Raw genomic sequence first — 27,157 nt, forward strand, 5'->3', positions numbered from 1 at the left:
TGAATAAATTTTTGAGAAAAGAAAAGGATGCAGTGTGGGCAGAGATGGGCAGTGTGAGCTGATCTTGGAAATGTTGTGCAGGAAGAAGCAGCAAGTTTTAGACACAGTTGGGATTTGTTCATTAAAAGAGAGGACTGAGTTACAGGTGAAAATTGAGAGTATGGGTCTGAGTGACAGAGAGGGGAGTGGTGGTGTCCACCAAGATAAGGAAAGGGAGGAGGTGGGGTGGGTTTGTATAGCAAGATCAAGAGTTCAGTTGATAACCAGACATCAGAAGGAGACATCAGAAAGACAATCTGAGATTTTGGTTTTGATAGAGGGAGACCATTTCCAAGTAAAATGTAAACTTGTGAGTCATCCACAAAGATTCTATTTAAAGATGTGTTTGCAGAAAAGACAATCCAGAGATAGGATGTAGAAGGAGAAGGGAGGGGATAGAATAATACATATATATCACTAGTCAAATTGTTTTATATTAAATTTACCCAAAATAAATTTCGCCAAGACGACAAAAGCATTTGATAGTATCATCTAACATCAACACACCTTCTATGCACTGTAAAGCACAGTATCAGACTTACAGATTGTAAGCCCACTGGGCTTTTTATACTATGGGTTTGTACAGCACCCAGCACAATGGGTCCCTGATTTTGGTGGTTTCTTTGTATATAAATGTTTGTTAACAGCAGAAACAACAAAAGTCAAAGGCAAATTATAACAGTTTCTGTGTGAATTTACTAAAATAGAAAAGCACCAGGGAGCCTTTTTCTACCCCACCTGCAGCTACATCAGGACTACACTTCAAATAGTCTTTTCTGGGAAATGCAGGAAAGTGTGGGGTCTGATACCAGTGCTAGCTAGAGGAGTGTGTGTAAGTGAGGCCATGGCCCCATCCTTTTACACTGGGCAAAGAACTAGTTACAGTTCTCTAAAATGCAGCAAGTCTCACTACTCACCATGCTCAGCACAGTGTTTAGGAAGCAGTCTGTCTTATGTGATGCCTCTAAGCACTGCTGCTTCAGCACTTCCCCGCCTCTGCAACATAGCTCAGGTGCTTAGGAGTCCCAACCCCATCCATAACAGCAAATAGACTGTGTTAAAGCCCAAACTTAACCATATTACCAACCTCAAAAGAAGCAACTTCAAGGCAATAATGCAACAAACTCTCCTTGAATTTGTCTGTCCCTAGGGACGGGACCTCTTCCGTACTACCCCCTTGATTCCCTCTCTACAAAGATTCATTCCTACCTTCCTTATATCTCTGGTAGAGTTAACAAACTGCACCCACCACACCCTTTCACTTCAACTCAGGGTATGTCTACACTACGAAATTAGGTCGAATTTATAGAAGTCGGTTTTTTAGAAATCGGTTTTATATATTCGAGTGTGTGTGTCCCCACAGAAAATGCTCTAAGTGCATTAACTCGGCGGAGCGCTTCCACAGTACCGAGGCAAGCGTCGACTTCCGGAGCGTTGCACTGTGGGTAGCTATCCCACAGTTCCCGCAGTCTCCGCTGCCCATTGGAATTCTGGGTTGAGATCCCAATGCCTGATGCGGCTAAAACATTGTCACGGGTGGTTCTGGGTACATCTCGTCAGCCCCCCGTTCCCTCCCTCCCCCCGTGAAAGCAAGGGCAGACAATCATTTCGCGCCTTTTTTCCTGAGTTACCTGTGCAGACGCCATACCATGGCAAGCATGGAGCCCGCTCAGGGTAACCGTCACCCTATGTCTCCTGGGTGCTGGCAGACGCAGTACGGCATTGCTACACAGTAGCAGCAACCCCTTGCCTTGTGGCAGCAGACGGTACAGTACGACTGGTAGCCGTCATCGTCATGTCTGAGGTGCTCCTGGTCGCCTCTGTGAGGTCGATCAGGAGCGCCTGGGCAGACATGGGCACAGGGACTAAATTTGGAGTGACTTGAGCAGGTCATTCTCTTTAGTCCTGCAGTCAGTCCTATTGAACCGTCTTATGGTGAGCGGGCAGGCGATACGGACTGCTAGCAGTCGTACTGTACCATCTTCTGCCGAGCAGCCATGAGATGTGGATGGCATGCAGTCCTTCTGCACCGTCTGCTGCCAGCCAAAGATGTAAAAGATAGATGGAGTGGGTCAGAACAAGAAATAGACCAGATTTGTTTTGTACTCATTTGCCTCCTCCCCTGTCTAGATCACACTGCAATCACTCACAGAGAAGGTGCAGCGAGGTAAATCTAGCCATGTATCAATCAGAGGCCAGGCTAACCTCCTTGTTCCAATAACAACGATAACTTAGGTGCACCATTTCTTATTGGAACCCTCCGTGCAGTCCTGCCTGAAATACTCCTTGATGTACAGGCACACCCTTTGTTGATTTTAGCTCCCTGAAGCCAACCCTGTAAGCCGTGTCGTCAGTCGCCCCTCCCTCCGTCAGAGCAACGGCAGACAATCGTTTCGCGCCTTTTTTCTGTGCGGATGCCATACCAAGGCAAGCATGGAAGCCGCTCAGCTCACTTTGGCAATTAGGAGCACATTAACCACCACACGCATTATCCAGCAGTATATGCAGCACCAGAACATGGCAACGCGATACCGGGCGAGGAGGCGACGTCAGCGCGGTCCCGTGAGTGATCAGGACATGGACACAGATTTCTCTGAAAGCATGGGCCCTGACAATGCATGCATCATGGTGCTAATGGGGCAGGTTCATGCTGTGGAACGCCGATTCTGGGCTCGGGAAACAAGCACAGACTGGTGGGACCGCATAGTGTTGCGGGTCTGGGACGATTCCCAGTGGCTGCGAAACTTTCGCATGCGTAGGGGCACTTTCATGGAACTTTGTGACTTGCTTTCCCCTGCCCTGAAGCGCATGAATACCAAGATGAGAGCAGCCCTCACAGTTGAGAAGCAAGTGGCGATAGCCCTGTGGAAGCTTGCAACGCCAGACAGCTACCGGTCAGTTGGGAATCAATTTGGAGTGGGCAAATCTACTGTGGGGGCTGCTGTGATGCAAGTAGCCCACGCAATCAAAGATCTGCTGATATCAAGGGTAGTGACCCTGGGAAATGTGCAGGTCATAGTGGATGGCTTTGCTGCAATGGGATTCCCTAACTGTGGTGGGGCTATAGACGGAACCCATATCCCTATCTTGGCACCGGAGCACCAAGCCGCTGAGTACATAAACCGCAAGGGGCACTTTTCGATAGTGCTGCAAGCTCTGGTGGATCACAAGGGACGTTTCACCAACATCAACGTGGGATGGCCAGGAAAGGTGCATGATGCTCGCATCTTCAGGAACTCTGGTCTGTTTCAAAAGCTGCAGGAAGGGACTTTATTCCCAGACCAGAAAATAACTGTTGGGGATGTTGAAATGCCTATATGTATCCTTGGGGACCCAGCCTACCCCTTAATGCCATGGCTCATGAAGCCGTACTCAGGCAGCCTGGACAGTAGTCAGGAGCTGTTCAACTACAGGCTGAGCAAGTGCAGAATGGTGGTAGAATGTGCATTTGGACGTTTAAAGGCGCGCTGGCGCAGTTTACTGACTCGCTTAGACCTCAGCGAAACCAATATTCCCACTGTTATTACTGCTTGCTGTGTGCTCCACAATATCTGTGAGAGTAAGGGGGAGACGTTTATGGTGGGGTGGGAGGTTGAGGCAAATCGCCTGGCTGCTGGTTACGCGCAGCCAGACACCAGGGCGGTTAGAAGAGCACAGGAGGGCGCGGTACGCATCAGAGAAGCTTTGAAAACCAGTTTCATGACTGGCCAGGCTACGGTGTGAAAGTTCTGTTTGTTTCTCCTTGATGAAACCCCCCGCCCCTTGGTTCACTACTTCCCTGTAAGCTAACCACCCTCCCCTCCTCCCTTTAATCATTGCTTGCAGAGGCAATAAAGTCATTGCTGCTTCAGTCATGCATTCGTTATTCATTCATCACACAAATAGGGGGATGACTACCAAGGTATCCCAGGAGGGGTGGTGGAGGAGGGAAGGAAAATGCCACACAGCACTTTAAGCACAGCACTTTAAAAGTTTACAACTTTAAAATTTATTGAATGACAGCCTTCTTTTTTTGGGGCAATCCTCTGTGGTGGAGTGGCTGGTTGGCCGGAGGCCCCCCCACCGCGTTCTTGGGCGTCTGGGTGTGGAGACTATGGAACTTGGGGAGGAGGGCGGTTGGTTACAGAGGGGCAGCAGTGGCAGTCTGTGCTCCAGCTGCCTTTGCTGCAGCTCAACCATACACTGGCGCATACTGGTTTGGTCCTGCAGCAGCCTCAGCATTGAATCCTGCCTCCTCTCATCACGCTGCCGCCACCTTTGAGCTTCAGCCCTCTCTTCAGCCCGCCACTTACTCTCTTCAGCCCGCCACCTCTCCTCCCGGTCATTTTGTGCTTTCCTGCACTCTGACATTATTTGCCTCCACGCATTCGTCTGTGCTCTGTCAGTGTGGGAGGACAGCATGAGCTCGGAGAACATTTCATCGCGAGTGCGTTTTTTTTTTTTTCTTTCTAAGCTTCACTAGCCTCTGGGAAGGAGAAGATCCTGTGATCATTGAAACACATGCAGCTGGTGGAGAAAAAAAAAAGACATTTTATAAAACAGTCGCTACAGTCTTTCAGGGTAAACCTTGCTGTTAACATTACATACATAGCACATGTGCTTTCGTTACAAGGTCGCATTTTGCCTCCTCCCACCGCGTGACTACCCCTTCAACCTTCTCCCCTCCCTGTGGCTAACAGCGGGGAACATTTCTGTTTAGCCACAGGCAAACAGCCCAGCAGGAATGGGCTCCTCTGAGTGTCCCCTGAAGAAAAGCACTCTATTTCAACCAGGTGACCATGAATTATATCTCACTCTCCTGAGGATAACACAGAGAGATAAAGAACGGATTTTGGTTGAATGCCAGCAAACATGAACAAAGCATTGCAGTGTTACAGTGATTCCCGAGTACGTGTTACTGGCCTGGAGTGGTAAAGTGTCCTACCATGAAGGACGAAATAAGGCTGCCCTCCCCAGAAACCTTTTGCAAAGGCTTTAGGACTACATCTAGGAGAACCGCAAATGCCAGGGCAAAGTAATCCTTTCACATGCTTGCTTTTAAACCATGTATAGCATTTTAAAAGGTACACTCACCAGAGGTCCCTTCTCCGCCTGCTGGGTCCAGAAGGCAGCCTTGGGTGGGTTCGGGGGGTACTGGCTCCAGGTCTAGGGTGAGAAACAGTTCCTGGCTGTCGGGAAAACCGGTTTCTCCACTTGCTTGCTGTGAGCTATCTACAACCTCCTCCTCATCATAATCATCATCTTCGTCCTCAAAACCTACTTCCGTATTGCCTCCATCTCCATTGAAGGAGTCAAACAACACGGCTGGGGTAGTGGTGGCTGAACCCCCTAAAATGGCATGCAGCTCATCATAGAAGCAGCATGTTTGGGGCTCTGACCCAGAGCGGCTGTTCGCCTCTCTGGTTTTCTGGTAGGTTTGCCTCAGCTCCTTCAGTTTCACGCGGCACTGCTTCGGGTCCCTGTTATGGCCTCTGTCCTTCATGCCCTGGGAGATTTTCAGAAAGGTTTTGGCATTTCGAAAACTGGAACGGAGTTCTGATAGCACAGATTCCTCTCCCCAAACAGCGATCAGATCCCGTACCTCCCGTTCGGTCCATGCTGGAGCTCTTTTGCGATTCTGGGACTCCATCATGGTCACCTGTGCTGATGAGCTCTGCATGGTCACCTGCAGCTTGCCACGCTGGCCAAACAGGAAATGAGATTCAAAAGTTCACGGTTCTTTTCCTGTCTACCTGGCCAGTGCATCTGAGTTGAGAGCGCTGTCCAGAGCGGTCAGAATGGAGCACTCTGGGATAGCTCCCGGAGGCCAATACCATCGAATTGTGTCCACAGTACCCCAAATTCGAGCCGGCAACGTCGATTTAAGCGCTAATCCACTTGTCAGGGGTGGAGTAAGGAAATCGATTAAGAGCCCTTTAAGTCGAAATAAAGGGCTTCATTGTGTGGACGGGTGCAGGTTTAAATTGATTTAACGCTGCTAAATTCGACCTAATGTCCTAGTGTAGACCAGGGCTCAGGGTGTGCTCACTTTTGTTTGTTTTTCCTCTGTGCAAACCACTCAGGACTTAAGTTTCAAGTTGCCAGAAGATCCATTCACCTCACTGACAGGAGACTCAATATGCTTGCTACCTATAGCATCCCATGTATTCCATGACCTCAGCCAGGCCACATATTTCCCCAGATGAACAATAGGGTCAAAATTTCTTCATTTTTTTCACAACAAAAAACACAATAGGATGTGCTGATGGCTCCCTCTATATTCTGGGTGTTTGCCATGTATGGCCCCCCATCTGGCATTCCCTAACCTCTTTGTTTTTCTCCACAATAGCTTCTCTGTCTTTTAACTCACACTCCCTCAGATTTAGGATGCATTATAGCCATGGTAATCTTTCCAGTGGCTCCACCTCCAGTTTGTCAACTGCAAATTCTCTGCCAGTTAACAACTTTTTCAGAAGCAGTCATGGCTGTACCATCTCTGTTAACTCTACATAGTGCTCTAACATTTTCAGGTCCATTAGTTGCCCTGTTCACATTTCGAGCTTATGCGGACACAATGCAAATAACGGAAAATGTACCAAAATACACCTGTATTGACAATTAGTTGTGTATATTATCAGAATTACTGAGTGGTCCAATCACTCCTTAATGATGTGCAGCCACAGTCACCTTTTCATTTGATCTGTTACAAGTACATTTCCTTGCCAAAATCAAGGGTTTTTCCAATTTAATTATGAAATTACTTACAAGTCACACTATATATTCTAATCTAATATTAAATGAATATCCCTTTTAAAACTGTATATTTTTCTGATATATAAACTAGACAGCTGTTTCTACGGTTAGATAACCTAACATAAAAGGAAATTTTTGTGTAAGCACAAAGTGAAACCAAACTCACTTAACATCTGTGAATAATTCAAAATAATCAAGCTAATGGAAATTAATCACTACATTGTGGTGAATCTAATGCAAAGCATGTTGTATTACATTTGTTACCAGCTTGGTTTACAGTTCTTAAAAGTAAAACCAACAAAGTTCATCCTTTTTTTTTTTAAGAAATGGAGAACTACGTTAATCAAACTGATTACAACTGTTACACAACTGATGTTATTTTCAAGGTCTCACAACAGTGACTCTATAAAGCTAGACAAATTCAGAATGGAAATAAGGGACACCTTTAACCATTGAAACAATTAACCAAGGGTCATGGTAGATTTCTCCATCACTGACAAATTTTAAATCAAAATTGGATGTTTTTCTACTCTACAAATTATTTTGGGCAAGTTCTATGGCCTGTGTTGTGAAAGTGGTCAGACTAGATGATCACAATTTCTGGCCTTGGAATCTATAACCAATATCTGCAGCCTTGAAGGAATGAAGTTGAAAGTTATTACTGTCACACACAATGAGAAAACAATTATTCCTACAATGAGTTAATTTTGTGCTCCTATTGTTCTAAGGGATAATACTTAGGTCTAGATTATAACAGCCATAATTCTCTTGCTGCTAGAGAGAGAAGTAATAATCTACTACTGGTCTAGTAGCATATTTCCCACTTTGGGCAGGCTTTCCAGCCATTGATAGGTGGGAGGTGCAGAGCAAAGGTCATTCCCAGCTCATTCCCTACCCAACTGTGTGCAGAGGTTTCTCTCCTCATTGTGCAGGAGCCTGCAATGTACGTAGCCTGCACAGGGGAGTAAGGTGGTGCACCTGCCATGCCCCCTCCCTCCCTTACACCAGTAGGGTATTCCAGCCTGGAGGTGGTAGCGTTACCTTTGCAAGCTTTACAATGGTGGAGATTCCCTATTCATAGGGGGAATTCTCCAGTGCAAAGCTCCAGCCATTTTAAATTCACCTTGCATCATATAATCAGTTGAGTCCTACTAATTATAAAGAGGCCTTTCTTCTATCCTAATCTTTATCAGTCTCCACCCCGATTCCATGTATATATTAAATTCCTGGTCTGCATATATATGTATCTTACATATTCATATGGCCCCATTACCAGAATATCTGAAAGCCTCACAATCTTCTGTGAGGTAGGGAGGTACCTTTTACTGATGGGGAACTGATACACAAAGGGATTAAAAGTGACTTCTCCAAGGATTTGTAGGATGTCTCTGGTGGATCAAGAAATGAAGCCAGTCCCCAACCACTTAACTATCCTTCCTCTTTAAATTTCCTCTATAAACATCACTATTTAAGAGAAACAACTGCCACTGGGAAAAAATTCTTCTTTCTATTTAATGTTTTATGATCAATAACCCCTTGAGGCTGAATATGAAAAACAGCTCTGAGTCAGTTTTCCAGTTTGAGTCATGTTCTTCAATGGTGAAGAAATGTGTCCATTTTTCTCATGATATAAGGCATTCCTTCCACTCAAAATATTTTTTCCAAAATGATTCACTTTCACCATACTGGCACCAGAGGAAGAAACAGATGGTGATGTCCAGGGAAATTATAGCACATGCCCACAGAGAGGGCAGCTGCTGGCAATGAGAAAAGAAACTAAAGCTGTTCACTGCATATGTGCCAACAAAAATCCAGATATATTCTTCTGCCTACACACATCTGGAAGATATCTGTGTTGCATTAGTTTCAGCTCATAAGGATACTGTACGAGATCCTACCAGAATGTTTTTGTAGGGAGTAGACATGTAAGATTTTTAATCTATGAACTTTTAAATAAATAGCATTTATAGAAAATAGAGGAGGTTTATTTTTTGGTTTGGAGTACTATACTTTAGGAGACTATATCTTAATCTGACTTGGTTTCCAAAAGACACTGTCTTTTTGAATACACAGGCAGTGACATAATTGAATGTGATGCTGTATCAATCTGGAAAAGAAAGATTTGTTTCTTTGAAAAAATGTAGCTAAAAAGACATTTCGTTCCTTTACAAGTTTTATATTTTTTTAAATTTAAAAAAATACAAACAAAAGAAGGTGGGAGCATGTAGAGATATGCCCTTTCAGTAGACAGATTTGAAGGAACCTTATTTGACATTACTCTATTGATCATGTGGTTGTCTGCAATTAGTCTGTAGAACTAGCCACAGTTGTAAAGGAGTCATATAAATAGCATGTGGAGTATAAGTATGTGTATATATCCAAAGTATACACAGCATGATATAAACTGATATGCTGCAACAGAAGTACAGAAAAAGAGAACAAACAAAGATTAACTCTAGAACGTGGACTTGCACTCATGCTAAACAGAAAGAACTTTGATGGATGATGCACAACAGGCATAGTTGGAAGAGCATGTTCTGCTTCTTTCTCAGCTCTGTTTTACTGACTCATTATAATTTGCTGCTTTTCCTTTCAGTAGACATGCCAACATTTCCAGCAAATTTTTCATGCAAGAAAAGAACAAAGCCTTCCTTTATTTATGAAAAAGCAGCATACCCTATAACATAATTAAGTATGCTAAAGGAATATTTAAAATATACCACTTTTCATATGTACAAGTAGTAAATGATAAACTGCCTGGTGCTAAATAGAGTTGGCTGGTACCAATAGGAACTTCAGTAGTTTCAGTCAAATAAATAAATATAATTGCCTTGCAATTCTCATATGTTCATCAGGTCATGTGATTTTCATGACATATTGTCACCATCAAAGCCCTGGGAAAAGCTTTCAATTTATGGCACTTCCATATTTTTCTACTCTAATAGTTTTTTTTTTTTTTTCATATTTGCCATTAGATCCAGGAGAAGCAGATCAGTCTTTCAGATGTCAATGTGAGAGAAAAGAAAATCAGAATTGGATAACTGAAAAAGCAGATTGACAAATCATGGCTATGATCAAACATTTTGTATAAATTCCCTTTGATAACCAAAGATTTCTCACATGCAGAAATAATAAAGCGTTTAGGTCCTTAAAATTCAGTAGATTTAGACTCTTTCTACAGTTTTATTTCACCCTTTCTTTTAACACTCACATGCCCCTTTGCCAAGCTGTAGCAGATGCTGGAGCCTTGCAGATTAGTTTCCCAGTGGAGGAGAACTCAGTAAAATGGATATATTGTAAGTGTAACTTGCTTTATTTACACACATACCAGTCCTGAAACAGAAGTGTAGGCAAACCTTTCTTTCAGGAATCTCAGCCCAACACCAATGTTTGGTTCCCAGGGAGCAGCTCAAGAACCAACTAATCAGAGACCAAGGCAGAGAGCAAACTCTACCGTTTCTTGCTCCCTCTATCAAGCCCTTGTGTAACAAAAATGTAACTGCAGCACAAGCATTGCTTCCAAGACTAAAAACTGGCTTGCACACTAAGAAAAATAACTTGGAAAAACATGTAATACCACCACCTGATGACCCCTACCATAGCAATATATTCACTCAAAATCGGATCTGTCACTGAACACAAAGTTTGCAGAAGCATTCCATACCAAATTTGTAAATCAAATTAAATTTGTAAATCTGTTGCCTTGTTGCATATGTAACTAGTCTTACTGTGCCCAATCCTCAGACCAGCTCCACCCTTTCTGCACTGCTTTGGTAGTGTAAAGGGGACAAAAAGCTGGCTTAAACAATCAGATGGGGATTCCACTTGGAAATGGAAATTGCTAGGAGGGGTAAAGCCAATTTTATTGGCTCTATGCCACCCTCTCTGGCCTCCAGCCCCAGAATAGAGGGCAGGAGAGGGCATGGCTGGAACAAATTACAGCTGCACACTAAGTTATGCTGGGGGGGTCACACAGGTCCCTGGCTGGACCACTGGAAAGGAGGTGTGGCTTGGATAGATCTGAGGATCCACAGCACCATCAGCAATGTGAACTTCAATTTATTTTGGTGAGTGCACTAAAGAACTAAAGTTTTGCAAGTGTTATGTACCAATGTTAAACTACAATAAAAAGTGGAGTAAATTTGTTAATTTTTGAAAAACAGTATGCTACAGCCATAATATTTAGTTTCTTATAAGAATCATTTATACAGAGTTTTCAAATATATTTTTAAAAATAATTTTAGTAAAGCTTGCAATATGAAGTATAACATACAACAGCGTTTCTCAAACTGGGGTCCACAAAGATACTCCAGGGGGTCTGTGGGCCCCACTGATCAACTCCTCCCCCTCCCTCCCAGCGCCTCCTGCACAGCGGGGAACAGCGCTCGGGGGAGAGGGAGGAAAGAGGCAGGGAAGAGGAGGGGCAGGGGTGGAGCAGGGGCAGGAAGAAGTGAGGGGTGGGGTCTTGAGGAAGGGGTGGAGTAGGGGCTGGGCCTGAGGCTGAGCTGAAGGGCTTGCAGGGGGTCTACGAAAAATTTTAAATCAAAATGGGGGTCCTCATGTTGCTAAAGTTTGAGAACCGCTGACATACAATACAAAATGGTGTCTAAGTTGCCATAACCAAGCAACAAACATAAAAGGCCCTAGAGTTCTCATCACATTTCCACACCAGGTCCAGATACAAATTTTAGTTAAGTAGTTAAATGACTAAAGAAGTCCCCATATTTAGATTATATTACCCCCATCGCATCTGTTGGCTATCAGCGAACTGAAATCAAGATGATGTCTAGGCACCCAAATTTCTTTTCTCCCTCTGCCCCAATTCCCCTGCCAATCACCTACTATATGTGTTAAAGAATAATCTTTAAATCAATACAAATATATCTAGAAGAACAGTGCTTCCCAAAGAAAAATCAATTTGATTTGCCTTATCCATTCCCCTCTGTGGCATAACTTAACAGTAGCAATGTAACAAACAGAAAATAGCATTTCCTCTTATACTTACCCAAACTAAGAGACTGTCTTTATTTATTCTCATATTAACACTGACTTTTTAAACTTAGACAGGATAACTCAGAAAGAAAACAGGAATTACATAGACCAGCTATATTATAATAAAACTGTAATTGGATTTCTTGAGCATTCCGCTCCATTGTTATTTTACCTCACCCATAGCGCACAACTGTTTTGGGGTGTTGCTGTACATTGTTCAACAAGCTGCTCTTCTGTCATGGAAGTGGCTGTATTTCAGTGAAGGCTGAAGAAGTTGCTAGTTAGAGGTAGGGGTGTGTGTACACACTTACCAAGATTGTAAATCATTTGGATTTCTCTGGACAAATATTATGTATACATGTATATTGCTAATAATCAAGAAACATGGTTGTGAGAAGAAACATGTGACCTTGTTGCTACAGTCAAAGGGGAGGGGTATTAATATGACAGAACTAGCTTAAAGTCACATGGCACTTAGTCAGATACTGGACGGTAGACGTTAATTAGGCCTTTCAGAAATCTGGATGCCACAAGATGAGAGAAAACAGAAAATCCCTCTGTTGGTGGATGAACTGCAGGTATAGAAGCCAGGTGAACTGTCACAGAGCTAACTAAAAGGCCAGATGAATTAAAATGCAGTAAGTAATCCAGTATATGGCTAATGTCTGATCTACAGGGTGATAAATAGCACGATCATGCCCAGATGGAAAAATCTCTCCCACTTAGCTGCATATGTGGCTCTAGTGGAATCCTTCCTGAGGTTCAGAACAATTTTTTGCAAGCATTTAACCAGAATTCATCCACACAGTGAGGCAGCAAGATTAGGATGCAGAAACCTGTCCTAATTCTGAGACAGGAGATCCCCAACTAGGGGTAAAGTTATAGGTGGTCTGATTGAAAGCTGGTAGAGGTCCGTGAACTAGTGCTGCATTAGCAACGCTGGTTCCACTAAGATTAAATTGGCTTTGTCTGTTTTCATCTTCCTAGGTACCCTTGGGATGAGAGGAAATGGAGGAAACTCATTTAGCAGAGGATTGGTCCACAGGAGGAGAAATGCATCTCTTAATGAACCAGGACTGCAGCCCACCATGGAGCTAAACCTCTTGCATTTGTTGTATAGGTTGGTAGCAAAGAGAAGGTTACTCACCCTTTGCAGTAACTGAGGTTCTTTGAGAGGTCTCCCTACTGGTGCTCCATATTACATGTGCTTGTGTCCCTACACTTAGGATTGGAGATTTTCAGTAGCAGTGGCCAGCTGGGCTGTATTTACTCCTCCTCCAGTCTCACGCTGTGCATAGTGGCTATATAGTGCTGTACTGTCCAACTGCCCTCAGTTCCTTCTCTACTGCAGAGTCTATGTCTGAACTCCAAAGCAGAGGGGAGGTGGGCAGGTAGCAAAGCACCCATAGGGACACGCATCTCAACTTCTGTACAGAGTAACCTTCACTTCTTCTTTGAATACTATCCCCGTGGGTGCGCCACATTAGGTGACTGTAGAGCAGTGCCCCGTGTTGGATGGCTGGGTTTCGGAGCTGGATTTGTTAAGGATAATAGGACTTGCACAACTGCATAGTGCTTTGTAAATGTATGGGCTGATGCCCAGGTTGCTGCTTTACAAATCTCTGTGATTGGTAGATTGTTCACAAAAACTACAGCGATCGAAAGGATCTCGGGGAGTGTGTTTGAGTCCCCAGTGGGGAATGCAAATCTTTTCGGAATCTGTGGTACTGCCATCAGCATCATTGGTACTGTTGGAGGCATTTGCATTAGTACCATGGGAGGCATGTGCATCACTGCTGATGGTGCTGGAATTACCCTGAGTTCTCCAGATTGTCTGTTAGGTGGTCTCATCGGTGCTGAGGTGCTCAGGACTGTGTGTTTAATTGATGCGATCGGTACCGCCTTTGGGGTTCTGGGCTTCTCTTTGCCACTATTGCTTGATGGTGCCATCTTATCCAATCCAGCCCTCTTGGGGTCCTTGGACTTACCATCAGTGCCGGTCCCAGAGGTCCCCTGAGAGTCATAAGTACTGAATCTTGTACTAGTCGGTGCAGAGGTTACCAACCTTGTTATTGGTCTCTTTCTCTTAGATGGCTCCTTGGTGGGTGAACTTGGAGCCTGTTTCTTGGTGTCTTTGCGTGAGGAGTCTGCTGACTTTCTCTTCATAGGCAGTGGAGAGTACAAGGCGGCAGATGTCGGTGCTAATGGTGATCACTGTCCAGGAGGAATGCCAGGACCAGGGTCTGAGGCTGGCCGCAGTGAGCTTTTCATCATTAGTAGTTTAGCTTCAATTCATGGGCTTTTCGGATTCTTGCCTTCAGTTTGAGGCAATGTGTGCTCTTCTGTGGTATGTGCGCCTCTCTCAAGCAAAGAATGCACCGGGATGCCCATTGCTCACAGGGATTGCCTCCCAGCAGGAGAAACACAATTTGAACCCAGGGGATTTGAGCATAAACTCATGCAGGGATAAGTTCCCTGAAGGGAAGAAGGTAGGGAATCACTACTCTAACCTAAGGTGTAACAAGGAAGAACTAAGGAATTTTTTTTAATAAAGCGGGAAAAAAACAGAGGTGGGGGAGAGAAAAGGAGAACGGAAGCAATGACTATCTAATTTTAACGGAAACACTATCACCATGAAAAGCACTAAAGGAAATTCTCTAGGAAGGGCTTTGCTAGGGACTCCCTCTCAGGCCAAGGGAGGTTGAGAAGGAACTGAGGGCCGTTCGGTGACATGCATGAGGCTGTGGGGAGAGGGGAGCAGGAGGGTGCATGTGCGGGGCAATGGGCACTGCTACCGAAAATCTCCAATTGTAGGCACCGGGATACAAGCATACCTAATGTGGATCAGCCATAGAGACATTACTCGAAGAACAAAAAGTTTATTTCTGGGTATTCCTACTGGTGGAAGATCTGGAGGAGAATGTTGTTTCTGATGGACCACTCATGGTGTCTACAAAATTCCTGCTGAGGAAATCTACCATGGTGTTCCTCACTCCTGGAAGATGGAATGCTTTCCGGAAAACTTTGTTTCTGATGCACAGGTTAGCAGTCTCCTGCCTATTGAGATAAAACATGGCAATGTTGTCGTCTATAAGCACTTTGCACCACCTTGTGCTTGATGTTAGACATAAATGTCTCACAGGCCCAATGACTCGCACAAATCTCCAGCCCATTTAAATACACAGATCTCCTGGGTTGACTACAGAGTTGTGCTCAAAGTTGACTGAAGCCGGCCCCCTGGCCTTTGGCAGACGCATCGGTAACCAGAGTTCCAGTTAGCTCTGAAGACAGAAAAGGGACCCCCTTGTACATGCTGTGAAGGTCCAAGCACCAGTTCAGGGACTGAACCAGTTCAGGTACGCAAACCAGAATGTTCAGAGGATGCTTGGTCAGACGACAGACTGAATGGAGCCAGGCGCGCAGACAACCAAGGTGAAATCTGGAGTTACATACATGCAAGAAGACATGTGGCCCAGTAGTTGTAGACAGGAATGCACTGCTGTTGTGTTAGACTTTAGGCCTTCAGAGAGAGCAACTATGTACTGAGACCCATTGACTGCAGATAGGCCATTGCAATTATGGCATCAAGACCTGCTCCTATGAACATTATATGCAGTGTCAGCTGTAACGGATTTGTCTAAATTCAGTTTTGGGCCCAGATGAGAGAATAGCAGTCTGATAATGAGGATGCTGCTGTGGATTTGGACATTTTGAGGCGCTGTGCATGAGTCAGTTGCCCAGGTAAGGGAAAATTTGGACGCCTCAGAGGCACGGGTGTGCTGCTACCACACCATACATTTTTGTAAAGATCCTTGCGGCTGAAAACAGGCCAAACAGGAGCACTGTGTACAGGTAGTGGATGTCTCCTGCTATAAAGCAGAGGTACTTCCTCTGGCCAGGATGTATTGCCACGTGGAAGTATGCACCCTGCAAATCAGGGGTGGCATACCAATCTCCACTTTCCAGGAAAGTGATAGTGTAAGTGAAGGTAACCATCATGAACTTGATTTTCTTGATAAAGCAGTTCATCTTCCTGAGGCCTAAATGAGACGTAGACCCCTAGACCTTTGAGGAATTAGGAAGTTAGGGTTATGGTTAGGGACTATTTAGAAAAGCTGGACGTGCACAAGTCCATGGGGCCGGACGAGTTGCATCCGAGAGTGCGGAAGGAACTGGCGGCTGTGATTGCAGAGCCATTGGCCATTATCTTTGAAAACTCATGGCGAACCGGGGAAGTCCCGGATGACTGGAAAAAGGCTAATGTAGTGCCAATCTTTAAAAAAGGGAAGAAGGAGGATCCTGGGAACTACAGGCCAGTCAGCCTCACTTCAGTCCCTGGAAAAATCATGGAGCAGGTCCTCAAAGAATCAATCCTGAAGCACTTGCATGAGAGGAAAGTGATCAGGAACAGCCAGCACGGATTCACCAAGGGAAGGTCATGCCTGACTAATCTAATCGCCTTCTATGATGAGATTACTGGTTCTGTGGATGAAGGGAAAGCAGTGGATGTATTGTTTCTTGACTTTAGCAAAGCTTTTGACACAGTCTCCCACAGTATTCTTGTCAGCAAGTTAAGGAAGTATGGGCTGGATGAATGCACTACAAGGTGGGTAGAAAGCTGGCTAGATTGTCGGGCTCAACGGGTAGTTATCAATGGCTCCATGTCTAGTTGGCAGCCGGTATCAAGTGGAGTGCCCCAAGGGTCGGTCCTGGGGCCGGTTTTGTTCAATATCTTCATAAATGATCTGGAGGATGGTGTGGATTGCACTCTCAGCAAATTTGCGGATGATACTAAACTGGGAGGAGTGGTAGATACGCTGGAGGGGAGGGATAGGATACAGAAGGACCTAGACAAATTGGAGGATTGGGCCAAAAGAAATCTGATGAGGTTCAATAAGGATAAGTGCAGGGTCCTGCACTTAGGACGGAAGAACCCAATGCACAGCTACAGACTAGGGACCGAATGGCTAGGCAGCAGTTCTGCGGAAAAGGACCTAGGGGTGACAGTGGACGAGAAGCTGGATATGAGTCAGCAGTGTGCCCTTGTTGCCAAGAAGGCCAATGGCATTTTGGGATGCATAAGTAGGGGCATAGCGAGCAGATCGAGGGACGTGATCGTTCCCCTCTATTCGACATTGGTGAGGCCTCATCTGGAGTACTGTGTCCAGTTTTGGGCCCCACACTTCAAGAAGGATGTGGATAAATTGGAGAGAGTCCAGCGAAGGGCAACAAAAATGATTAGGGGTCTGGAACACATGAGTTATGAGGAGAGGCTGAGGGAACTGGGATTGTTTAGCCTGCAGAAGAGAAGAATGAGGGGGGATTTGATAGCTGCTTTCAACTACCTGAAAGGGGGTTCCAAAGAGGATGGCTCTAGACTGTTCTCAATGGTAGCAGATGACAGAACGAGGAGTAATGGTCTCAAGCTGCAGTGGGGGAGGTTTAGATTGGATATTAGGAAAAACTTTTTCACTAAGAGGGTGGTGAAACACTGGAATGCGTTACCTAGGGAGGTGGTAGAATCTCCTTCCTTAGAGGTTTTTAAGGTCAGGCTTGACAAAGCCCTGGCTGGGATGATTTAACTGGGAATTGGTCCTGCTTCGAGCAGGGGGTTGGACTAGATGACCTTCTGGGGTCCCTTCCAACCCTTATATTCTATGATTCTAAGTAACAGGAATCGACTCCTTTCCCTCTGTGATGACAAGGAACGTCTGTCACTTCCAATTCCAGAAGAGACCAAATTTCTTGAAGCAACATGATCTTGTGAGATGGGTCCCTGAAAAGGAACAGAGGTTGGGGAAAGGGAAGAGATGAACAGGATAATATCTCTCTCCTTCGTAGTCGTGAGCAACCATGTGTTCAATGTTGTTTCATTCCAAACACTGGAAAGAGTGATAGTTGTCCAAAAGGTGGGAGGTGTTGAGATTGATATGCTGCCCTTGAGGAGGCAGTAATGATGACTTCTCAGGAGGCTGTCAATGTCTGATGAGAAGGGCATGATTGAGACAAAGCCATTTGGCAACGTCAAGAAGGTAGAGATCACCATTTAGGAGAGTCCTGGAATCTCAGCTGGAAATGTGATTTGTAGACGTGCTGAGGTCTAAACTGTTTCCTCTTTTGAGCTTGGGATGTAAACTCATCAAGATCTCAGAGTTGCTTGGAGACTTTCAGGATATGAACGGAGGCATCAGTCTTTTCAGAGAACGGCTTAAATCCCTCAAAAGGCAAGTTCTTGATTATATTTTGCAGCTCCTTTGGAATTCCAGATGCCTGGAGCCAAAAAAACATGTCACACCAACGGCAGTGGCCATCAATTGTGAAGCCATATCAGCTGCATCAATAACTGCCTGGAGGGATGTTTTTGCTGCGAGTCAAGAACCATAAACTGTTCCCTATACTCCTCTAGTAGTTTGTCTAAAAATTTTACAGCATTAGCAAGTTAACAAAATTATATTTGGACAGGAGAGCTGGATAATAGCCACCCTCATTTGCAGAGTAGCTGTGCTGTGGATTAAGTTTTTCTGTCATGCATATCTAGTCTCTTGAGCTCCCTGTCTTTAGGAGTAGCTTTGGGATGAAACTGGAGGGAGCACTCATTGGCAGCCAGGGCCACCAATGAGTCAGGGAGTGGATGTGTGAAAAAATAATCAAAGTCCTTTGGAGGTAATTGTTAGCATCTATCCAATCTCTTGCTGAAGATGGTATAGAGTCTGGAGTCTGCCAAACAGTTTTCAACTGCTCCAGCAAGGATTCATTAATGGAAAGGGCAACCCCTCTTGGAACAGGGATTTGTAAAATATTGAGGCTACTGTGCAGATTTTCTTGAACAAGCTCCACCTATTCTCCTAAAGAAGTGGCCATGTTTCTCATTAGGTCCAGGAAGACCTTAAAGTACTCTGGAGATGGAGCATTCGGTTTCATCTGGAGATGAGGAGGAAATATGTGAAGGGACATCCAGGGGTGCTCATTATGATTCAAACCCATGAGAGGAGAAACAGTCAGGGTAGCCTGGTGAGAGGTTTCTTGGACTGGAAAAGGGAACCTCCTTCTGGTATTAAATTTTTATGGGAATTTCAAATCCCTTGGTATGGGCAGCTACCAGTATGGCCATGCAGAGTACTGCACAATTTGAGTGCCCAGGTGAAGGGCACCATTTTGGGGCTTCCTTGTAGGAAAACCATCCACAGTCCTTAAAACCTGTGTCCCTTTTATGACGTGTACAAGGTGACCTGAAAGACTGGGATGGTGACATGCGCCTCTCAGATTCAGTCTGAAGAGGAAATGTAGTATTCTTCAGGAAATGGAGGGGTCATTCTTGTTGGGTTTGTGGAACTCTTGATGCGGGAAACACCCTGGGATCTATATACAGCAGTATGAGATGAAGAGGTCTAACAGCATCGATGACGTTGAAGACTCCAATGGTGCTGATCTTGCTGGCAAAGTTGACCTCAGCAGAGTTGCTTGTGGTGCTGACTACATCAGGTATGTTGAAAACACTGTTGGTGCCAACCATGCCAGAAATGCCTGCGTTGACAGTGCCAAGTTCACTTACTGTACTAACGGGAGCAAAAGTGCCAAAGACCCCATAGTGGTAAATAATAGACCATTAGTAGAAGTGGAGAGTCTGGTAAAGGGAGACACATAAGAGCCCTTGCAGCCATGAAGGTTTCATTAATCAAGGCACTGAGACAGGTAAGTCCTCTATTAGGCTTGGAAGGATAAGATTTTTATTTATAAAGGTTGCAACTATAGATGCACAAACCAATGAGAATATTTCCACCAATACAAATAAAAATTTACAGATAAGCAAAGTAATAAAAATGCTGCTTGGGAACTTATTAGAGTCCCACCTTAACATTTATAAAACATGTTGCGATCCCAGCATTAGTAGAGCTGGAGTAGGGGTACCATTTTTATAGCTTTAACTTTTTGAATCTCAGTGCCTACTGTCTTTCAATAATTAATGTCTGACCTTCCCCCCCCCACATAATTGCTCGCAACTGTGAAAATTTAAATAGATAAAAATAAAAAATCCTTAACAATAAACATCTATATTATCTGTCTGTCTATATATATATATATATATATATATATATATAAAAACCTGATTCTGCCAAGCTGCCTATTGTCAGTACTTGCACTGCTGTTGGAGCCGATGGTACTGAGATGGTCGGGATTATCTTTACATCCAGGGTCCAGTAAAGACAACGGCACTGGACTTGATGGCTCAAGACTCACTCAGTGAAGACCGATATTTTGATCATTAACAGTACCGTTAACAGATTTTATGTACGTAAACCCAAAGGAACACTAGACCTCCAAATGTTTAATGAACAGAAATTATTTTGGATAAATTTCTGATATCATTATTTGAAAATTGAGAATTACAAAATTATATTCCAAATCTTAGTTATAAAAAGCAATGACTTTCTGTACGAAAAAAGAAAAGGGAAAAAAAAGGAGAGCTAAGTTAGGATAGGCCTGAATGCAGTTATTGATTAAGACAGGATCCTTGGAAGTTCACCCTGCTTTGGAAGGGCCTCAAATAAAGCATCGAGTCAGTGCATAACAGATGTACTACATAGGAAGAAAATGCACCATAGGCCCAAGATACCTCTTCTGAAGCCATTAGGTCACAATTACAGGACCTGAGGGAAAGGAAGAAAGGCAGCAGCTGCACAAGCCCCAAGTTGGTATACACTGCTCATTTTGCTGGCTTTCTGGTGTGGAAGTAGATAAAGGGAATTTGGATGCAGGCCTCTGAAATGAGCAGGAGTCAGGCTAACTCTAGCTTTAATAACGCGAGATTTGTAGAAGCGGGGATAGTGCGAAGCGAGTGGAAAACAATTGTGAAAGAGGCTGTTGTGACCTTGTATTAAATAAGACTAGAATGCTGACTAGAAGAGAAATGGTAAGAAAAATAAGAGATCATGAAGGAATATGTATAAAACTGCGGTTGTTGCTTATTATTGTCTGTAATAAATACTTGCTCTAATTGTTTATCTTGGAGAGACCTGCCTAGGTGGGGGAAACCCTGTGTCCTAGTGCACTCTCTCCCTCTGTGCAATTGCTTGAGATACACTTTATCTGACTTGCTGCACCCAACCTTGAGAGTGAGAACTGTGTTTTTCTCCAACACTGGTTAGTTTAAAGGGAAGTGGGGGAAACGTTTTGATGGACCTGGGTCCATTATAGACTTACATCCATTGCTGCCCACATATAGTACTTCAAGGTCAAAATTTATATTTTTAAAAATATTCCTGTGAAACTTGTATAGAGTAAGGGACGTTTTGCCACATGTCCTTTACTATTTACATTATATAACAGTCAAAAACACCTAGATTTGCTTGATAGGCTCCACCATGCTTAAATTACTAAATGTAATATATGAGGATTTACTTGGTAATCGTAATCAGTTTTACATAATATTTCACATGCTAATTGTAAACTACAAAAACCTTATGTGCTGAATGACTCCACTGACCAACCAAGGGGCATTTAGCACAAACATAACTAAAAACTTACCTTTTTTTCCTCTTTGTAGGGCCCCTGAAGAGACACTAGCCAACACCTGCTTTGGTGCAATGCCCCTGTTTGTACCATGCAGTGAAATCACAGCTAACACCTTACCTTGTTGGAGCCTACAAAAAGTCTATAGGTGATTAGCTAAAGTTCCATTTTTTCGCTATATTGTCTGATCTCTAGTGGCTTTTTTTGTTTGTTTGAATTAATTTAGTGCACTTTCTGAGTGTCAATGACGGGTACTCTTCAATAACAGAAATGAATATATCCTCTCTCTTCTGGCTGGAGAGAGAAAATAATGTAAGGAAACCCCAAAACATGTTTCCTGGGTTCAAGATGGAAAATGATTTGTCTCAAACTTGTTCAAGACTGGACTGAATCAGTAAATTTGTACCCCAGTATTTCTCACACCTTAATTTATCTCTTTGAAATTATGACACCACATGGCAGCAGGTCTGACAATCTTTCTGCTGGGCCTCACTGCAGAAGCTCCTGGAGACAACCCTTTCTTTGCACTTGAGTACTTGACAGATTCTTCTACACCTTGCAAAATCTGAATAGTTCTGGGATTTCAAATGCACATGGTGCATTCTAGGCACAAGAAATAGACAAGACTCGGAATACAGCAGTAGTGGACCCATCTTACAGGCTGCTAGATGGGATCAGATCTCTTTATAGTTTCAGAGATTGAAAAGAAGAGGTGGGGGAATTGTTAGGCTGCCATCTAATGCCTCAATCCAAACCTAGAAAGGTTATTTCTGGAGCCACATGCGGCTCTTCAGAAGTTAATATGCGGCTCCTTGTATAGGCACCAACTCCAGGCCTGGCACTACAGGCACCAACTTTCCAACGTGCCGGGGGGTGCTCACTGCTCAAGCCCTGGCTCTGCCACAGGCCCTGCCCCCACTCCACCCCTTCCTACCCCCTCCCCTGAGCCTGCTGTGCCCTTTCTCCTCCACCTCCGAGGGGGAGGTGCTGATCAGCAGGGTTGCTGAAGGGCGGGAGGCACTGGTGTGGGGGAACACAAACATACTGCATACCTGAAAGTCACAGCTTGCATGAATTCATCAAGAAGGTCGTCATAGGCTTGACCCCGAACTCTTTTGTGCCTCAGTCCAATATATAAGGGATCTTTTAGCAACTCCTGTTAAAGGAAGTACGAACTATTAATAAAACAAAAGTTACTTTTTATTTACAGTCTAATAAAAACAAGGACAGAGAGAGAACACCACAGTGTTTGAATTAACTGGAATAAATGGGATATATATCCATTAGCATATAAAGACTGAAGGAATGCAACAAAGATTGAAGAAATATTCAGTTGTATCATGTGGGCAATAGAATGAATCTGTGTCATTCCCAAGAGAAGAAGTAAAGATTTAAGTCAGGTTTCACAACTTCTAGTACTGATGGAAATAAGTCAGAACCCTATTATAAATCATATTCCTTTTTTAATACTTCTCTTATTTTAAAGAATAGAAAGGAGGTACATAAAAAGGCAAATACTGGTTTTCCTCATAAAATTTGCTTTTCATATATTAAGGTTTCATACAGTGTTTTAGATTATAATGTTGGAGTACCAGCATGCATGGTATCCATTCCACAGAGAATAACCAAGTGCAGCCTTGCCCACCTCTAAACTAAGCTAAAACTCTGTGGTTTTGGATTATTCTTGTTCAATGAACAGTGTATTTCAGAGGCAGCATATCACATTTTATGTTCTGGTAGCTATGTTGTCATTAAAAAAAAGACCAAACTACCAGTAATACAGACTTATATTTCCGTATTATTACAGATCTGTCACAGACTCTTGGCTCTTTAGTTTCTGTAAGAGGTATGATTTGTCTTGCTATGGCACCAGTCCATATAAATATGGTTTCAAGATGCTCAGTCCCATCATTTGGATTCCTGGTATAAACTGAGTTCAAACTGTTAGCCAGTCTGCAGCTGTGCCATCTGCCAATAATTGCTTCTTTTTGATGCCTCTTCTGCTTTGGTTTTAGATGAACTAACACAGTAACTTTTTATGTTCACAAGTTCACTGCTCAGGAATTCTTATGTTAGGGAAAAAGTAGCAAAATGTCACGATCAAAACTTTCTAGAATAAAAACCATGAGTTCTTATTCAGCTTTAGAAAAACAACAATGTTAAATCATTTCTCTTGCTATATGAAAAACTGTTTAATATGCAAGAGAACTATTCAGTGACAAGAAGCATTTATTTCTTTAATAAACTTGGTTATAGGAAATGTACATACTTTTTAGATGTGTATCAAGATTTGGCTTTGGATAAATTATTCAGCCAATTTTTGACCAAAATTAATACATTTTGCTGCAGTAAAATATTTGGTCATATATCTATTCACAGCTAACTAATGAGGATGAGGTGTCTGAGGAACACAGTACCTGCAACGTAGCTAACTTGGCAAATTCTTTTCCTCTTATTCTCATGTTTTTATCATTTCAGACACTTGCACCCTACCATGGTGTATCTGACTTCCTTTCTCATTCCCCATCACTATCAATAGCCCTATGTTTGTTCTCGCCTGGTCACCTTACTCTGTTCTTTCCTTTTTGACAGGTTACCTCCTTCACTTCATCAGCCTCAGCTTCTCTTCCTTATATGGTGGGGGGCGGTCTGGCATAAACCAATCTGACTCCAGAATATTTTTTTCTTCACTCTGGTTTTATTTTTCCTTTTTTACATGGCAGGCCTCAGGATGGATGCTAGAAGTTCTCTTAAGCAAAAACACTCACCCCCAACCTCATAATGCAAACAGAAATACTTTTCCCTGCCCCTTCTTCAGGGTATTACCCTACTATATTGGCTCCTAGTCACCAGTCCTTCCCCCCCAAGCAGCTGTTACCTTAGTTTCTTTCCCTATAGGGTGGGGAGACAGCCTTTCCTTCCTGCTGCTGCCACTACCCCTGCTGCAGCTTGTCTCTCATCTGTGTCCTCCTCTTTCTCATCAGAAGAGAGGTTTTTAAAGGTCACTGGTAGCCCTTAACTGGCCTCAGGTGTCTCTAGTTAACCTTTGGTAAACCTTTTTTCAGCTCATAGGGAACAGGTCCTTCACCAATCTAAGGCTGATATATTTGCCTTCCACCACTCTCTTATATCTGTCACGACTGACTTTATCACACCTTCTTTTGCCTCCAATCTATCTATGAGAAGTGCCACGATGTTCTTCCACTCTGGTACTATAGGATATTTTAACACAACAATCTGAACACAATTGGGCTTGGGCTCATCCTGATCTGTTGTGGTAATGAGTATTACAACTTGGGGCCTTCTGTTGAGAATGCTTTCATCCTGAGCACTGTGGGATTACCTGATGACAGCATCTGTTTTTGTGGGTCTTGGAGAGACTAATTTCAAATGCCTTTCTGAAATGTTGATGGAAACTGAATTATTTGGGACTAGCTGATGCTATATTGCACTGAAGTTGTGTAAAGGTCAGTTGGGTACCAGTTAAAAAATTATCATTACATTCAAAGGAAGTTCTTTTATTGTTTGTTGAAAGTTCAGTAGTTGAATGGCAGCCTCAAGGATCAAGAGGATAAGGAAATTATACAAATTACACAGAATTTAAGCTACTTTGCTCAGTGCAGAAGGGAACAGATTAGTCAATAGCCTAATCTTACCACCTGCATTCCATCCTCATTCTCCTTGACTTCCCAGCAGCTTTTGACAGTCAACCACACCCTACATCTTGAATCTCTGTTCTCCGCTGGCATTCATACCTCTGTTTTATGACTCTCCTCCTATCTGTCTTATTGCTGCTTCAGTATGTTGTTTGGAGGGTTGTTGCTGGCCCCCTCTCCACTTTTCAGTAGGTATTGCCCTAGGCTCCATCTTTGGTCCCCCTCTTCTTTTTCTACACACTCTCTCTAGGTACTCTTAATTTCAGAAATAGCTGTGACTCCTATCTTTATGCTGATCGCTCAAATCCGTCTCTGCACTGACGAGCTGTCTTCCTCAATCCAATCCAGCATTTCAGTCTGTCTTTCTGATACCTGTGTTTGTGGATGTCAAGTCAACATCTCAAATTCAATATGGCCAAAACTGAGTTCTTGATCTTTTCTGTCAAAGTCCTCCCTTCTCCCACTTTTCTCTATCACTCTGGACTACACTACCGCCCTTCCCAGTGATCCAAGCCTCTAATTTGGGTGCCATTTTTGACTCCGCCTTCTCTAGACCTGTCATAAATATAAAGGGAAGGGTAAACCCCTTTAAAATCCATCCTGGCCAGAGGAAAACTTCTCTCACCTGTAAAGGGTTAAGAAGCTAAAGGTAACCTTGCTGGCACCTGACCAAAATGACCAATGAGGAGACAAGATACTTTCAAAATCTGGGAAGAGGGAGAAAAACAAAGGGTCTGGGTGGGTCTGGATGCTGCTTTTGCAGGAGACAGAACAGGAATGTAGTCTTAGAACTTTTAGTAAGTAATCTAGCTATGTATGTGTTAGATTATGATTTCTTTAAATGGCTGAGAAAAGAACTGTGCTGAATAGAATGACTATTCCTGTCTGTGTGTCTTTTTTGCAACTTAAGGTTTTACCTAGAGGGATTCTCTATGTTTTGAATCTAATTACCCTGAAAGGTATCTACCATCCTGATTTTACAGAGGTGATTCCTTTACTTCTATTAAAAGTCTTCTTGTAAGCAAACTGAATGCTTTTTCATTGTTCTAAGATCCAAGGGTTTGGGTCTGTGGTCACCTATGCAAATTGTTGAGGATTTTTACCAAACCTTCCCCAGGAAGTGGGGTGCAAGGGTTGGGAGGATTTTGGGGGGAAAGACGTGTCCAAACTACATTTCCCAGTAAACCCAGTTAAAGTTTGGTGGTGGCAGTGGAAATTCCAAGGGCAAAGGGTAAAATTAATTTGTACCTTGGGGAAGTTTTAACCTAAGCTGGTAAAAGTAAGCTTAGGAGGTTTTCATGCAGGTCCCCACATCTGTACCCTAGAGTTCAGAGTGGGGAAGGAACCTTGACAAGACCCGCACTTTCACAATGTCTAAATCTTGTTGCTTCTTCTTACACAACAATTCTAAGATAAGGACTTTCCTCTGTTTACACAGCTACAACTCTCATCCAAGTCTTCAACATTTTGTGGCTTGACTGGGGCAAGACTTCTTCTTTCTGGCCTTAACTACTGCAACCTTCCTCCTTTCAAGTCCATTTAAAATGCTGTGGCCAAGATCATTTTCCTAGTTCATCACTCTAACCACATCAATCCCCTTATTTCAATCCATTCACTAGCTCCCTCTTTGCCTCTGCATCAAACACAAGTTTATTGTTTTTATCTTTTAAGGCCAGTCACAGCTTATTTAGCCCCAACCTAGCTAGCAAATTTAGTAACTTATGATACCAGCCTCAACCTTAATTCTGCCAACTTTCCCGGCCCTTACCACCTGTTACAAGATTGTTCTCTCTATAAAATGCCCACAGATGGTGCTCAAGAATATTCAGCATAGTTCCTTGGTTCTGTAGGACCGATAAAACTTGTTGCTGTTATTTTAAATGGCTTCTAGTGTGCAGCTCTTTACATGGAATCACTTTTCATGGAACTCTTACCGTTACCCGTGAGTCATCTTCTCCCGAAAAGCTTTCTCCAACTCCACCCCTTATGCATAACCAATACAGCTACTACTTTATCCTCCTTCAAATAAGTCCTGAAGATTCACTCTGTGTTACCTAAAGAACACACCCCGGCTGATCACAGCTAGGCAGGTGATGAGCTGTGACTGTTCCTCTTTCCCTTCTCCCTCAATCTTACTAATGTTCCCATACTTCGCCTTACCTCTAGCCTAATTAAAAAACAAAACACAAAGGAATAAAACCCAAACAATAAGTCATGTAACTAAGAAG

The 27,157-nt window shown here is 43.5% G+C and overlaps 2 protein-coding genes across 3 annotated transcripts in view; both read right to left on the reverse strand.

The window, feature by feature from the left end:
- ME1 (malic enzyme 1) overlaps positions 1–27,157 on the reverse strand; it is a 348,457-nt gene that overhangs the window by 142,018 nt on the left and 179,282 nt on the right. For both annotated transcript variants that reach the window (XM_048845114.2, XM_048845115.2), the window contains one exon: positions 22,326–22,429. In XM_048845114.2, the coding sequence (XP_048701071.2) occupies positions 22,326–22,429 (104 nt within the window). The remainder of the gene's footprint in view (positions 1–22,325; positions 22,430–27,157) is intronic.
- Positions 4,004–5,940, reverse strand: LOC125634420 (myb/SANT-like DNA-binding domain-containing protein 7). The gene is made up of 2 exons (XM_048845123.2): positions 5,113–5,940; positions 4,004–4,545 (listed from the first exon to the last, which is right to left on the reverse strand). The coding sequence occupies exons 1-2, from the start codon at positions 5,696–5,698 to the stop codon at positions 4,457–4,459; spliced, it is 675 nt and encodes a 224-aa protein (XP_048701080.2). The 5' UTR covers positions 5,699–5,940; the 3' UTR covers positions 4,004–4,456.

The sequence above is a fragment of the Caretta caretta genome, chromosome 3 (assembly GCF_965140235.1).
Source record: "Caretta caretta isolate rCarCar2 chromosome 3, rCarCar1.hap1, whole genome shotgun sequence".
NCBI classification, from domain to species: Eukaryota; Metazoa; Chordata; order Testudines; family Cheloniidae; genus Caretta; species Caretta caretta.

Bases quoted from the DNA above. Each gene is read 5' to 3' on its own strand.
- LOC125634420 (XM_048845123.2), bottom strand. From the start codon at position 5,698: ATGCAGAGCTCATCAGCACAGGTGACCATGATGGAGTCCCAGAATCGC. The intron at 4,546-5,112 runs GTGAGTGTACCT...TTTCTCCACCAG, and splicing joins AGGCGGAGAAGGGACCTCTG to CTGCATGTGTTTCAATGATC.